General features: G+C 39.7%; 1 protein-coding gene across 1 annotated transcript in view; it reads right to left on the reverse strand.

Annotated features, from left to right (window-relative positions):
• TTC21B (tetratricopeptide repeat domain 21B) overlaps positions 1-15,691 on the reverse strand; it is a 75,934-nt gene that overhangs the window by 14,615 nt on the left and 45,628 nt on the right. Inside the window, exons 20-25 of the mRNA XM_084798176.1 lie at positions 14,872-15,060; positions 13,589-13,699; positions 11,580-11,661; positions 5,768-5,918; positions 5,415-5,576; positions 2,177-2,372 (exon numbers count right to left, since the gene is read on the reverse strand). Coding sequence (XP_084654302.1) covers positions 2,177-2,372; positions 5,415-5,576; positions 5,768-5,918; positions 11,580-11,661; positions 13,589-13,699; positions 14,872-15,060 — 891 coding nt within the window. The remainder of the gene's footprint in view (positions 1-2,176; positions 2,373-5,414; positions 5,577-5,767; positions 5,919-11,579; positions 11,662-13,588; positions 13,700-14,871; positions 15,061-15,691) is intronic.

The following is a 15,691-nucleotide window of genomic DNA, read 5'->3' on the forward strand; positions in this document are numbered from 1 at the left end:
GTAAGAGTGCAGGCCCGGCCCGGCACAACAGGCTGTGTTGGGCTTTGGATACTGTGCTTGCTTGGTCGACGGCCCCCAGGGCCTTCTGTGGACTGGCAGGGTAGTCTGAGGTCAGATCCACCCATTTTCCTGGGGTCTCCCCAGGCCAGCAGATCCAGACTCTGGTGCTTAACCATCCAAAGTGAATACATTAGTTCTTGATTCCCACTATAATGAATGTTTACTGGCTGTTTAATGAATATTCATGGTATTGAATGTACTCATGAGTCTATGAGTTAAGTGAAAAAAAAAAAAGCAACACAAATACAGTGTTCGTGAAATTCAGCTCACCCATCATCACTTGGCTGATACAGTTAGTAAACAGACTGAGGGTGATGCCTGCACAGCACAGACAAGCATCTCCACAGAAAACCTTGCTTGGCCTTTCTAGCAGAGAGCTGCAATGTCATTCACTGCATCCCGGTTTTATTTCTTTCAAATTTTACAGAAGGAATAATGGAATTACTTGATATAAACTCTGAATTTTGTGATACAATACTACCTTATAGTAGTTGGTGGCTGTGACACCTAGCTGTAAATTACATTTTAATAATTTTTTAGTCTTACATGAACATTCCATTTCCCCCGTTTTAGTAGCTAACACCTATCTGTTACAGAATGCCAATTCAGGGGAGTCCTACTTTTTTCTTTCTTTTTAAAAAAATATCGTAGAAATAGTGTTTGAATATGTATTTCTTTATAAAAGGTATATAACATGAGTCAGTGAATTTATTGCAGATTTTGAAGTTAGACTTCTTATCTTTAGGAGAAGAACAACAATCATAACACCTCCCAGGAGCCATGTTATGAAAATTAAGCAGTACTGTAGAGTGTCTTATAAATTCTGCAGCAAGATATGTTTATTATATACCCTTCAAAAACTATGATCTGACCGATAATACAGAAATTGACTAAATAGTCCTTGGTACTTTCTTCACTGTCACTAGATGCTTTATGTTGCCAAAGGATTATTCTCTCTTCCATCGAGTGAATTACTTAACATCACGTCACAGGAGGTCTTTGGACTATTTTTAGCTTTGTAATTTATTTTTAGTGAGAACAATCTGGTTTTCACAAATGTCTTTTCCTGGATTTTAAGCCAGGCCTGACATTAACAATATCACATTCTTACTCTGAGAAGGAAACTGAGGCAATCCTGGAAGGCATATCTGACTTTTCTCCTATTCCATTCTGCTGTTTGAGGTGATACTTTTGAGAACATTATCTTAGTGTTTGCAGAAAGGCTCGGCTCTGTGTGGTGCTGATGTTGAGGCTAGCTTGCTGTTTTGTCCCACAGTGGCTTACGGTAAGCTGAAGCTGCCATCTAAGGCATCTCTACACAAATCCATAACATTATATTCTTTCAGGGTCCTGAAAGTGGGCAATGGGACCACACTAAGAAGGTTTTGGTAGCCTATCTACCACTGCTACTCCCAAGACAAACAAAACAGAAAAACTTTTGGTATCCTTTGAGAGGCACATATTTTTGAGTTTTCAGTAGACAAGCAAACAGATCAGTGACAATGGTCAGAAGTCAGCATTACTAACTGGGACTATTTGTCCCCTAGTCATACTGTGTACGGGAAGGTCTAACTGCGTGAGCGAGAGGGACTAGAGTTGTGTAGGGCGGGAAAAGAAAAAGCAAGTAACTGATAAAAGGGTTCCAGGAGGTCACTTAAGTGTGGCTAAAGAGAAACTGTTATCTGCATGACTGAATTACACACTGTCATTACTGATCCTATTTCGTTCTCCAGCTGGAAAGATGCCAAGTACACCTGAGCAAGAAGGTGAGTCATCTAGGCAGCTGGGCATTCGCTTTTACTTAGTAGGCCAGTCACAGCCACACCTATGGCCTGAAACTCCTCCAGAACATAAATCTCTTCTCTTCAGAATTATCTATCTTATGCTCTTCTCAAGAATTTCTTTTCTGTAGAATTAATTTCATGTTCCCTCAGAGAATAACACACACTAACATACGAAAATGGAAGACATGCCAAGTAAGGCTACACAAAACTACATACCTACTTTGTATTAAGAGTGAGCTATTAGGCCATGTTCAGGAAACAATCAACTATCCAGAACAGCATTTTATCTTACCAAGTCAAGGCAGACAAAGCCAAGAAGGAGAACCACTGACCTCGGAGCCTGCTATTTCGGTGAAGGTGTTCAGTGCCTGCTCCACGCTAGACTTCTGTTTGGTGGCCATTAAGCAGCAGTTTTCCATTACGCGGAGTTGCAAGCGGCCCTGGTGGGTCTGAGGCTTTAGTTCTTTAAGGAGCTTTTCTGCTGTCCTCACTGCTAACTGCACAGACTCCTGCTTCTCAGTTGAAGAACTGTGGAAATGAAGAATAAATCACATATGTCTGTTACTCGAAATTGACTGATCAGAACTCCAGGCACTGGCTGCTCTTTATTCATGTACTTAAAGAATTCCTGATTAAGAGTATCATTCATTGTCTTCTAATACCAAGGAATGCAGCATAAATGAATTTTAACCAAAAGTAATGTTTTCAGTAAGACAACATTAAATCTCAAATCACTCTAAAATAAAAATCAGACAATATCTATATTGTCAGATAATATCTATATATCAGACAATATCTATACATCATAAATATGTTAATTTTAGCTAATATCTAACTAGAATAAAAACTGAATATTCATAGGCTAGTTTAGGTGATGTCCTGATTTCATCCAACTCTGTTCCTTCAGTATGTGCTGGATGTGTCTTCTATTTGGGGAAACTGAGACTCAGAGAGTAGAACAACTTCTCAAAGATCACAAATGGTAAAACTTCCACCAGTGTCTTAAGTTTATCAAACATACAAAGTCACTCATCTTGTTATTTACCAGACACTCAGAAAGGAAATCATACGTGATAAAAGGTAGCAAGTTCCAGGCATAGTAAATATTTGATAGCAAATTCCCTATACACACACGCAGGCACGCATGGCCGCTCTCTCGCTCACTCGTGTATCTGTAAAACCACCCACCCTTTTCCTTATTCTTGAAGCTTTTTATGAATTCTTTTACTGTATTTGCTCTCCCTCTCCCCTCACCCCCCCCTCTGTGTGTGTGTGTGTGTGTGTGTGTGCGTGTGTGCACGCGCGCGCATACAAGTACAGTGGAGAGGAAATAGATGCCCCATGGAGCTGAAGTTACAGGCAGATGTGATGCTGCTAATTTGGGTGCTATGAACCAAACTCAGACCCTTTGCAGGAACAATACATGATCTTAACCTCTGGCTCATCTCTCCGGCACAGGCCTTAGTTATCTTTCTTTCTTTCTTTCTTTCTTTCTTTCTTTCTTCTTCTTCTTTTTTTTTTTTTTTGAGACAGAGTTTCTCTGTGTAGCCTTGGCTGTCCTGGACTCACTTTGTAGACCAGGCTGGCCTCGAACTCACAGCAATCCGCCTGTCTCTGCCTCTCGAGTGCTGGGATTAAAGGCGTGTGCCACCACACGTGGCTGGCCCTGGCAACTTGACTCTTACTGCGTCTATCTCCTGTTCTTGTCATCTCCTCTACAGCTCCTATAACTGTACAATTTGGTTTTTGTCTTTGACCTTGAGACTGCTAGCCTCAGCATGCCCCAAATCTAGTCTGTTTCCTGTAGCTATATGTAACAGCTTGCAAAATGGTCCTTCACACAGATCCAACCCTTCAGATTGTCTCTCAAACCTCTATGCACACTAGCAACTCCTCCTTTGAATTCTATATTGTATTTTCATGTGTTTAAGGGTCTCCATTTGGGTGACTACAGTTCTGTAATAGCATATTTATTATCGTAACTTTCCTAAAACAAACTAGCCATTTGTCTGCTTTGAAGTTTTACTGTCTTTCTAATCCAGCCTTGAGATCTGTCCTTCCTTGTTCTAATTTCCTCCACTCCTCAATGCGCCATCTGCTGACCGCTCTGCACGGCACGACTATGCCCTCCTGCAGCACTCAACACAAGCATCCTTTCATTTCACTATGTGTGATGTGGTCCACTCAATGCTCAGATATTGTCTCGCATTAAAAATGGATTACATGCCAATGAAAGGCGGCGAAGGCAGCAACCACCTGTTACACAACCTTTACCTCTGTGTCCATCACCATGCCTTCTAGAGACGAACAACAGACAGAGCTTGAGCGGATGCCACCATTTCCCAGCAGTAACCCACAGTGAACACTGCAATGCTGTGGAGTCAGCTACCACTCGGTGCCTTGTTCTGTCTTTTCTGGTCATTGCCTTAGATAAGAGACTATGAACTTACTTCACAATGCTGTGCACACAATCAGTGAGATCGAGCACATAAAGATAAAAGCACAGGGCTGGCATGAAGCTACTATGTGTTAAGTTGGTACTATTATTTTTCTTTGAATTGACTTAGCAGTGTGTGTAGGTTTGTGTGTACATTTTGTATGTGCTTATGTGGAAGGCTGAGGTTAACATCAGGAATGTTCTTTAGTCACTCTTTACCGTGCTTATTAAGGTAGACTCTCTCAACCTAGAGTTTGCCTGTACAGCCAATCTAGCCTCCTTGCTCTTTCTCTGGCTACGGAGTGACTGAGTTACAGTCTAGCCACTAAGCCCACTGAGTATTTAGGTAGGGTCTGGGGATTTGAACTCAAGTACTCATACTTGTGCAGCAAGCACTCTATCTACTGAGGCATTTCCCCAGTGCCAGTCATTCCTACTATTATGTGGACAGTTTTTATTTTATTTGTGATAGAGTAATTAGGGGAATCCCTTTGTAATCCTTCTAGCATGACTTAGGAAATGGAAAGTACTTCTTGACTAATTGCTTCATTTATTTATTTTTGTTGTTGTTGTTGTGATAAAACACTATGATCAGGACAACTTAAAAAATAAATTGTTTAACCTGGCTAATGTTTTCAGAGTGTTAGAGTCTATGATGGCACAGCAAAGGAAAGCCAAGAGCTCACATCTTATTTACAACCACAAAGCAGAGAAAGCGCTGGGAATCTCCCAAGTCCCCTGAAACCTCAAAGCCCAGCTGTGGTGACACACCTCCTAATCCTTCCCAAACAGATCTACCAACTGGGGACCGAATATTTAAAAATATAAGTGTATGACATGCTAACTTTAAATCTTACTATTATACGTGTATATGTGTTAGTGACAAGATTCATGTCACAGGGTATTTGGCTGTGTGTGTGTATTATCATTCAAACTACTGCACTGAGATGAAGCATCGTTATTTTCATCTCTGTATATTAAATATGTATATTCATACACAAACATACACACACATTTAATCGCCTTTTCCTACGTATTATAGTAGAAGTTGGTTTTCTCTTACACTCCTGCTTGTTATCCCTCACATATGTTCTAAAAACTGTTCCAAAGGAAATGTGTCAAATGCTACTCACCCTAGGTCCCCATCCAGGTTTTCAAACACTTCACCTCCAATAGTTTCATTGTCTGGGTTCAAGCAGATTTCTATCATATTATAAAGTGCATTTTGGCCCCAATCACTATCTTTCCGGGCTTTATTAAAATGTCGAAGGGCATCATTTGGTTCTCCAGTATACCTTATTAATTGAAAACAATTTCAATCACTCATTATAAATTTTATACAAGATCATATTATGCTTCATAAATAAATTTATTAAAACATTTCAAAGTGCAGATATTTTTAATATGAAGAAAAGCCTTTTCTTTTTTCTGCACAATGAGGGAAACAAATCATTATGATATAGGATATTTTGGCCAATAAGTTTACCAAAAATGTAATCCTTTACAGTACTGATATCCTGGCTCCAATTTTGTTCTGGAGTTGTGCTTCTCAGCCATTGAGAAAAATCTTGGAACATCCTCAAGTTTCCCACATCTTCTCAGGAGATCAATTAAACGAGACAAAGTCATAAAATTATCTAGAAAGAAGCAATACTTAAGATATAGATAACATGTTAAAATTTTGTTCTGATGATTATCATTCTTTATTAATGTCCAGTACTTCAAATGAAATGCAACAGAAATACAAGCAAAGGACTGCTTTATGTGCAATTACTTCCTAATGAGATCTGTGGCCTGGATCACGTTTTGAATGATACCTGTTTCGTTGGGCCAGCTACTGTGGAAGAAGGCGAGCCAAGGCATGTCTAGAAAAGGTCCGGTTGTTGCTACTTTTCAATTTTCCTGGAGCCAGACCTTCTAGAAATGCCCTTCATCCAGGTCACCTAGACTCTAAAACCCAGGAAGATGGATTGGCAAGTATTCCTGAGACTCTTTTCCTACGTAGAATGGAGGGTGGAGAAGAGAGTGCATGATGGTAACTGAGTTGGGCAATCACAAGTTTTATTGCAGAATTTATTTTTTTAAAAAGATTTGTTTATTTATTATGTGTACAGTGCACATGAGATCACATTATAGATGGTTGTGAACCACCATGTGGTTGCTTGGGATTGAACTCAGGACCTCTGCAAAAACGTTCAGGGTTCTTAAGCTCTGAGCCATCTCTCCAGGCCTCCAGAACTTATTTAATGTGCGTGAATTTAAAGACTAGAATCAGATGACTATATTGCAGCCTTGCTACATTAGTCCCAGTATTTTAATCTTCTTTCACATTTTCTTACACGTAATAATTAATTTAGTTCTCTGGTTTCCAGTGTAACTTCCTACGAAGTTCCTTCGAGTTTTCCTCTATTAGTAATGTATTATGATTTGAACATGACTTGACCATGATTCATGAATACCGAAAGAAGAAAAAATACATAAAATTGTGTGAAGAAGAAAAAAAATGACCCAGTCTCATAACACAGTGATTAGTAAAGTCACATATTCATGACTAATGGCCAATTACTTGTAAATAAAATTTTGATTTTGATTGAATATCAAACAATAAATATTTACCAGCTGTCATTAGACAGTCTTCAATGCTATGATTTTAACAGATGACTAACATACTATTACATTAATAGTTAATTTCTCTGGGAGTCCGTTTTTAGGTCTTAGGGCTCTTGTATATCAAGTATCATAGAACCATAGAGAATGTGTTAAAACTCTATACGCACTACTGGGAGGGCATTCTTAGCAAGAATTCATATGATTAAGGTATCTTCATGAGCAAACAAACATAGCCCCAATTTTCAAAACAAATTATCCTTGCTTCTCATTTTTAAAAATAAAGAGATGTATTACATGATACATCAGTCCACGTATGAAGATGTGAGTACAGCAATGGATAAGGCCTTAACCAGATATTTGTGTACATATGCACATCAGTGTTACCCCCAAAAATCAGGAGGGGGAACCACCTGTATGCCCATTACAGATGACAGATAAATGTGATACGTGCACACATAAAACACGACAACAGGGATGAGCTCTAAAGACTACAGTAGATGAAACGAGCCAGACACATGGACAAGGCTGCATATCCCATCAGCCACCTGGACTTGCTAGGAATCATAGAAGCACAAAGCAATATGGAGACTGTCAGGTGAGGAAAGAGGTGGAAGGGAACCGGGGCAGAGGGTTACAGTTTAGAAAGACTACACAAGCTCTGGGAATTGGTAACCATGGCTTGCACAACCATATGAACATACTTAATGCCATTGTACCGCATGCTCAGAAATGGTTAAGATGATACGTTTTATGTTACACATTTTATCAGAATAAAAAATTAAGAAAATAACTTTGGAAGATTTTTATTTATTCAGTTACATTGTGAAAACAACCAAATCCTTTGCTCTCTCTGAAGCCTAATTTTGAGTCTACAGATTTTATTTATCTAGCCTTTTAGAACCACTACAAAAAAACCCAGGAATTCAGAAAACTATAATCCAAAACCAGCCTTTTCTTTTAGCAGTGTGAAATGTACTTAAAATGACTCATTTTTCTTAAAGTAACTGTAATATCAACTGTCAGAGCTCTGCAGAAGTTAAATCAAATGAAGGTATGAATGAGATTTACTTTATAAGCTTCCAGCATGATTGGCTACATTTACAAGTCTTTAGCGAACAGGAGGCACAATCCACCATAAAACCAAAGAGGCGAAAAGTAGAACTGAACTAAGCAAGGACTAAATGTTAAAATAGCTGGCTAAGCTTTTTGTATGTTATTGCTAACATGTGTGAGGCATATTTGGCAAATATCTACATTCAACACTGGGAATCCAGTTTATTGAAAAATTCTCTCCTTCTAGTACTGCTGAGATATATTCATTATTAGTGATCACAGAGAGACTAAACTACATTGACTTATCTTTTCACTAGCCATGACATTTGAGAGAGTGAGGTATTTTCATTTTGTAAAATGGCAATATATCATAAGATAAAAATAGTAGCTGGTATATTTTTATTGCTGGATAGTACAACAATATCAAAATGACAGTGAGACGTGGAGTGCAGGAGTATAGTGCTGTGGAAATATAGAGCACCAGAGAGGTCAGAGGTGCTTTTCTCAAACAGCTGACCTTTGAATAACCCCAGGGATGGGGCCAGAGATTTCCAGACTGACAAAGGCATTCCCAGAAGCTGATGGCACCTGCATACACAGAGCAGGGGACAGCCTGGGGAGTATGACAACCTTGATGCTACTGAAAGCAGAAAGAGGAATGCAATCTAAGCAAAAGGCTAACCTAGGCCATGATATCATTAAAAACATGCTATAATTTCGGGCTTTACTCTGAAGCACGAAGCAAATTGGACTGAAGGGCTAGCTTAGGAGTTAGAGTATTGGTCGGAGGACATGACATCCAGAGGTAGCAAGTGCCCAGGGCTGGAAGAACAGGAGAGGTGACAAGGGTACTAAGGACAGCAAGTGGGTCAGAAGACCACTACTGGCTGACTATGTTGCTTAGCAACTGAGCAGACAGAACTAGGGTGCTGTTAATTAGTTAAAATGGAAAAGCAGAAAACTCAAAATGACTAGAAAAATTTGAGACAAGATACACTATGTTGAGAGCAGAGTGACAGCTATGACTGGTCATTTTAATTAGAAACAAAATTAAACAGTATACTTCTTTTTAAAAAAGATTTTATTTTTAACTCTGTGTGTATGTATGTGTGTGTGCGCGCGCATGCGTGCATGTATGCATGTGTGTGTGTGTGTGTGTGTGTGTGTGTATACATATGTAAGGCAGATGTCTTTCAGGCCAGAGACATTAGGTTCCCTGAAACTAAAGCTGCAGGTGGTTAGCTATGTAATATGTGTTCTAGGAACCAAATGCCTTTAACAACTACACCATTGTTCCAGCTCTTGGACAGTCTATTTCTAAAAAAAAAAAAAGCTAAAGAGAGCCACAAGTTAAGTTCTACTACTGGGCATGATCAACAATGCACATATAAAATCACTGTGCATGGGTATGTTTTAGGAGAAATCACAGGGAACAAATCTGTAGACAAGTAGGTAAAGTCCTATTAGGAATAAAGCATATATTATGAAAAAGGTCATGTGGACAAAAATTTTCATTTAAATTTGGTAAGTTTAAGTACTGAAGCTGACCCATTCATTAATTACTAGATGAATGATACAATGTTTCTGTAGTCAATTCACTCATTCAAACTACTTTGCAAATTTTCTTCTATTTTTTCCAATCTCTAATACCCCTTCAACATATCCTATTCTGATCTACAAACCTCACCGTTACCTGAGTAGGAAAATATGAGCAACCAGAAGAGAATTTTGTTGCCTGTCTACTCCCAGTCTGTCATTCACAGATCCATTCAATCAATACTCCCTGACTTTGCACTATGTGACTGGCTTGTGTCTGTCAAGGATTTAAGATGAGTACATTATTGCTGACCTTGAAAATCATATGTTCTAACAGAGAAGCCAAATATATAGAAAATATATATTCATATGTATATTAGCAAATACTCTTATGTAACTAAGAGGTGTTTATTGACAGTATATGATATGGATTAGGGTGATCAGTTCATCCCATTTTAACTTGTAATTTCCTTTAGCATGGAATGTTCTGGATCAATGTCTTGGACAAAGCAGAAATCAAGGCACTTAATGCACTCTCAAGGGTGATATATTTTAGAATACATAGTGAGAAAGAGAAGGAAGGAACACAAAATGTATTATAGGCAAGAGGGGGTAAATCTACACAAGGCCTCAGGGGTGTGGGTTCAGGTCTTTCAGTACTGCTGGACTACACTGTCATTATATTGAAGTTATGAACCTTTTTTCTTTTTTTAAAGACACAAAATTAGGGGGCAGGGAGTTATCTCTGACCTCTAAAACTCATATAAAAAAGCGAGAAGTTATGGCATGGGCCTGCAACCTCAGTGCTAAGGAGACAAACAGGAGGATCCCTAGGCCTTATTGGCTTGTCAGTCTAGCCTGATGCATGAGTTCTAGCCCAATGAGACACCTCGTCTCTACAGAGCCTAAATCTCAGTGTTGTTGTCTCGTGTCCACTGCACCCCATCCCCATCGTCCTCACACAAAAAGCATGGAAACACGTTTAAATCATGAAAATACAAGTGGTACTATTTGAGAGAGGAAGGGGATCAGAGTAACAGAAGAGGTTAGTATAAACGAACAAGATGAACTCATGTTATATACATATGTTAAAGTGTCATAATGAAACCTTTTTCTTTGTACAATTAATACCCACTTGTAAAAAAGAAAAAATGTATTTGTTTACAAATGCTCCAAAGGAGCAAGTTGACTTACTCAATTAACATTCAGCTGTTTGCAAGAAATGCTAGTGTTGAGTAATAGAAACCAATGTGACACAAGAGGGCTTCTCTAAAGCTTGTGAAAGAAACTCTAATGCGTGAGGGTGATGTGGCCAAGAAGAGCTTAAATCTACTCATGAGGAGAAAAATGGTCTGTATTTTAAAGAAATAAGGTTAGCTAATTCCTTCCTAAGAAGGGGGAACAGCTTGAGGTAGAATAAAAACAGAATTTGAGTGGGAAAGAGAAACGGCAGGAAAACTATGATGGAAGCCTACAGGAAATAAAGGTAGGTTTGGGCAAAGTGAGTAGGGAGACTATGACGTGATTTGTGCCTGGGAGTTATCCCTGCAGGGCTGTGTGCTGATTAGGGAAAATGATAACAGAGAGAAGAAACCATAGAGTTAAGCCCTTGTGTAGCCAGAGGGCCTGTGTGCCGTGCACACAGGGGAAAGCTGGCAGCCAATCGAAATGAGGAAGGTTGAGGGTTGGAGTGAGGTGCTGGTGACTGGGACTGGAATTCTCTCTCAACTCTAGTTTTCTCTCTAGTACTGGTGGGGTTCAAGGCAAGGGGGAGGAGGGTCGCAGGACTGCTGGAAGGAAGTTTGAGGAGACAGAACGAAGTGTAAGAAGCAGCTACAGTGCTGAAGCCTTTAAAGTGACACAGAGGGACTGCAGGACAGCCTAGCCAGGTTGTGCTCAATGTACAGAGACCTGTAAATATACATAAACCTGCAAACATAGCTGCTTGAGCTCTGTAGACCCAAGTGTGGGGTTAGCAGAGTAGAAGTCAACTAACTACCCCTTCCCCAACAGTTTACAAGCTAAAAAAGCAAAATAAACAAGCAGAACCTAAAGAGACAGGAAGATGATACATTTGAACACAGTCAGTGTGTATTTACCTGGTTTTCGTTCTAAAAGCTGCTGCAAGTGAAACACTGCTTGTTCATAGTCCTGCTTTCTGAACATGAGGTCAGCCATCAACTGCAAAGATAAATTGGTTCTAAAAATAGTACCACATATTTTCACAATGCATATTCTCTTAATGAAGATTTAGCACTATAATAATATCTAGGAAAAACAGGAGGGACAGAGATTTACAAAGATTAATCAAGCATGCAAACCAGATGCTCTGTTCACATATTTTTTTTTTAAGCAAAAGAAAAAAAAAAAGAGTTTCACAAATAGGAGGGTCTGGAGAGATGCCCAGTATTTATAAGCATGTGCTGTCCTGCAGAGGGCCCACGTTCAATTCCTAGCCGCCACCACAGGCAGCTCACAATGACTCGTAAGTCCAGCTCGAGAGAGATCCAATGCCCTGACTTCTGAGGGCACTGCACTGAGGTAGGTGAATGCCCCTGTTCCCTTTACAATATAAACACAAATTATAAACATAAGCCCTTAAAAACCATTTGAGGGTTATTAAGTATATTCCATTATGCTACTGTAGAAACATGCCTCTCTGCACTACAGTGACAATGAAAAGATTAAAAAAAAACAAAAAAACAAAAACAAAACCTGAAGTCACACATATTTCAAGTGTAAAACTTCCGAGACCTGCAGAGATTTTCCATGTGTTTAAAAGCAAGATATAATCTGTTTAGTTATAATGGTAAGCTTGAACGAGCCTCAGTGTCAGCCATGCAGTATATTTAAAACCTGAAAAAAGCTTTCACCCATGTAGAAAAGAAAAACTCTGTGAAACAGGCCGTCAGAGGGTTCAGTGATACAGGGAGGCATGTACTGGTTTTTGTTGTTTTGTTTGTTGTTGGTGTTCTACTGCTATCTTACATTAGTCCCAAATGTCTGTGTAAGCGCGTCAAAGCCAGGGCTTAGCAAACCATGTGACGGTTGACCACAGAACCACACCTGTCCCACATGTCCCTTAGGCATAAACAGAAGTTACCCAGCTCAAGAGGAAAAGCAAAGAGTAATTTTAATTTGTTGTCACTCCTGTAACTGCATGGCTAATAAATAATCTTTGATTTTTCACTGATAAATGTGCCCATATTAGAAATGTATTATTCTTCCAAAAGCAAATAAGAGCAATGCCGCACTGTAAAATTATCTTTTATTTTCCTGTTTGAATTGTTGTCTCAGATGCTTACTGTCTCTGTCTGGTATTATAGGCCTAGTCCTGGAAGTGTCTAGCCTGTGTATAATCTAACCTAGGCCTAGAGTGTTTTCATCCTCTGAGACTTACTGCTTAATGAGCTCACCCTTACTTGTTCTTTCTGGGCTCTGGGCTGGCTGGCTGAACTCAGCTGTTCTGGCTCAAACTCCTTTCCCATAGGACTTAGTTAATCTACCTTCTCTCAGCCCGGAATTGCTATGTTCGGCTTCAAACTAACTCAGCTATCTTCTCTAATCTTCTGGCTTTTTCTCATTTTCTGGCTCATTCCATCTTCACCTGAGTTCTCTCTCTGCAACCCATCTCTCTATTACTGTCCTAGTAAAACTGCCTCCTCTCTCTGTAAAATTGCCTCTTAAGTAGCTTCCATTTCCTCTCTCTTCTTGTGAGAGTTGGGTGTATCCTATTCTGTCAAATCTTTCCTGATTCGTCACCTTTTCTGCCACTCAATTAGACATCACTTTCAAACATGGGATTAGAGGCATGTACCATTATGCCTAGACCTAAGCTTTTCTTTACCTGATGCTTGCTCTATACCAGGCTGGCCTTGAACTCAGATCTGTTGGCCTCTGTCTCCTGGATTAAAGGTGTGTTTGTATTCTAGCTGGATCACACAGACCCAGAAGGTCTTTAGATGTGATCTCTTGCCAGAACAGCCATGTTGTAAACTAACATTCCTCTACACCGCACCATCTAGTAACAGTTCTGTGGATAAAATCTGAACATTCCTCATAGGACATAACACGCAGGTGGCTGAGCAGCAGAGGCCCCTAGACTGACCATGGTGGCAGGTTCACTGTCCTGGTCCTTCTGGAGGAGCAGTGCGCAGTGCCGCAAGGAGGCATCAAGGTCTTCTTGGGCCAGGTACAGCTGTGCCAGTTCCAACATGATCTAGGCAGCAAAATCAAGAATAGCCAGAAACTGGTTTCAAAAATAAAATGAATGCAGTGTTTGATAAGATTAAACATCACTTGTCTGAAAGTTATCATAAAAACGTCATGTCCAACAGACAAGATAAATGATATGTGCGCTCATCTCTGTCTCTCCAGGAACAGACAGAAAGGCAGGTGATAACTCATTTGATAAATACAGGATACAAGGTTTCAGTACAAACTTCTCTGAAAGGCCCAGGGCAAACCTCTTTAGACGTATTTTCTCATTAGTAAAACGAAAGAGGTTCAAGTAGGTACACAGTTGCTAAGACGCTTCTGAGCAGAACTACTGTTCCTGTTCTTAGGCACCACTGAAAAGGTGCCTGCCTCTGTATGCCTTAGCAAAGGCTGTTCCATCAGTGACCAAAGCCACGAAAGTCACCTTCATAGTCCCAGCATCGAGGAACAACTGAAATACAATGCTGAAGTGCACAGCACAGCTTACCCAATGGATTCCCACCACCTACATTGAGGTAACTGTGACTAAAACATAGTCCTAGGCTGACTATTAAACCATAGATGGATATTTAGAATAAAGAAATTGCAGATTTAGTTTATATTATTTATTCCACTACAAGGTGTGTATGTTTGTGAGTGTGTGGGAGGGATGGGGGTGAGAGGTCAACATCAGGTATACTGTCCTGTCACTCCCCACTGCATGGTTTGAGATAGGGTCTTTCACTGAACTGGAGCTCACCAATTCAGTGGCTGACTGTGCAGCGACCCCCAGTGATCTTCCTGTCTGTGACTCACCAGTTCTAGGACTTTTTACACAGCTTTTGGTGAGTGCAGGAGGTCAAACTGGGGTCCATATGCTTGTGTGACGACTATTCACCGACTGTGCCAACTCTGCAGTCTCTCCAATGTAAGGCATCATCAAGGTTTTTTTTTTCTTAATTTTGCATTACTGGGGATTGAACTCAGAGCTTGGCACATGCTGGACAAGCAATATACTGTGGTGTTACACTCCTAGCCCCATATTCATGCTGAACGTTTTCCAAAAACAGTATTGGTATTTTTAAACTTCTTTTTGCTACATTTATTTTCAAATCTCCTTTATTAGCAATCTAATAAGGCTTCTACATCTGAGTAAATTAGAATGGTACTTACAATTGTTACGCCAGTACTGACCTTACTGTCTGTTTCACAATGAACCAGGGCCTCTCTATAAAACATAATTGCTTTTTCATAGTCTCGCTGAGCCGCGGAGTGTTTTGCAATCTCTGCACAAATTTCGGCTGCGAAGTGTTTCTGTGAGGGAACTGCATCTGGCTGCTCCATCTGAACTCGCTTCAATATCCGAGTCTGCAGTTCTCGAGCCTACAAACAGTAAGCATTAAAAAATGAGAACGGAGCAGGAAAGGAAAAGAAGCAATTTTCAAGTTTGTATAACACTGTAACTTTACTATGAAATTTACATGGGTATTGATGGTCTGTGATATAATAAACTAATCTCCTTGCCCCCAGCATTAAGATCTCAAACATGCAGCTACTTGCAAATAAGCCAGCAGGCAGTATCTGTCTAACCGAAGTACTGTACTAGTGAGTCTTTTTCTATGTTACAGGGATGAGTAAAAAAAAAAAAAAGGAAAGGCAGCAATGGAATAATCAGGAAGATTACTAGATGTTACCGATACATAACTATAAATGCTAAATGTTATACAATAATACAATCATATTACAAGTACATTATATGTTGTAGCTTATGAATTTATCAGATATTTTTGTAAAACACAGGAATACTGAAACCCAAGCAGGCTATTGACCCTAGCTTTTCCAATCTTGGGAAGGCATCAACAATTTATTTGAAAGGGATGGAAACAAAACATGACAGCTAGTTATCCATTGTAAAGAAGAAATATAGGCATTGTAAGATACAAAAGTTAACAAAGAAATGACAGCAACAACCAAAAACTTTTTCAGGCAACCTAGAGGTCTAGTGATGGGTAGT

This window comes from Acomys minous (assembly GCF_964271855.1).
Source record: "Acomys minous genome assembly, chromosome: 10".
Classification (NCBI taxonomy): Eukaryota; Metazoa; Chordata; class Mammalia; order Rodentia; family Muridae; genus Acomys; species Acomys minous.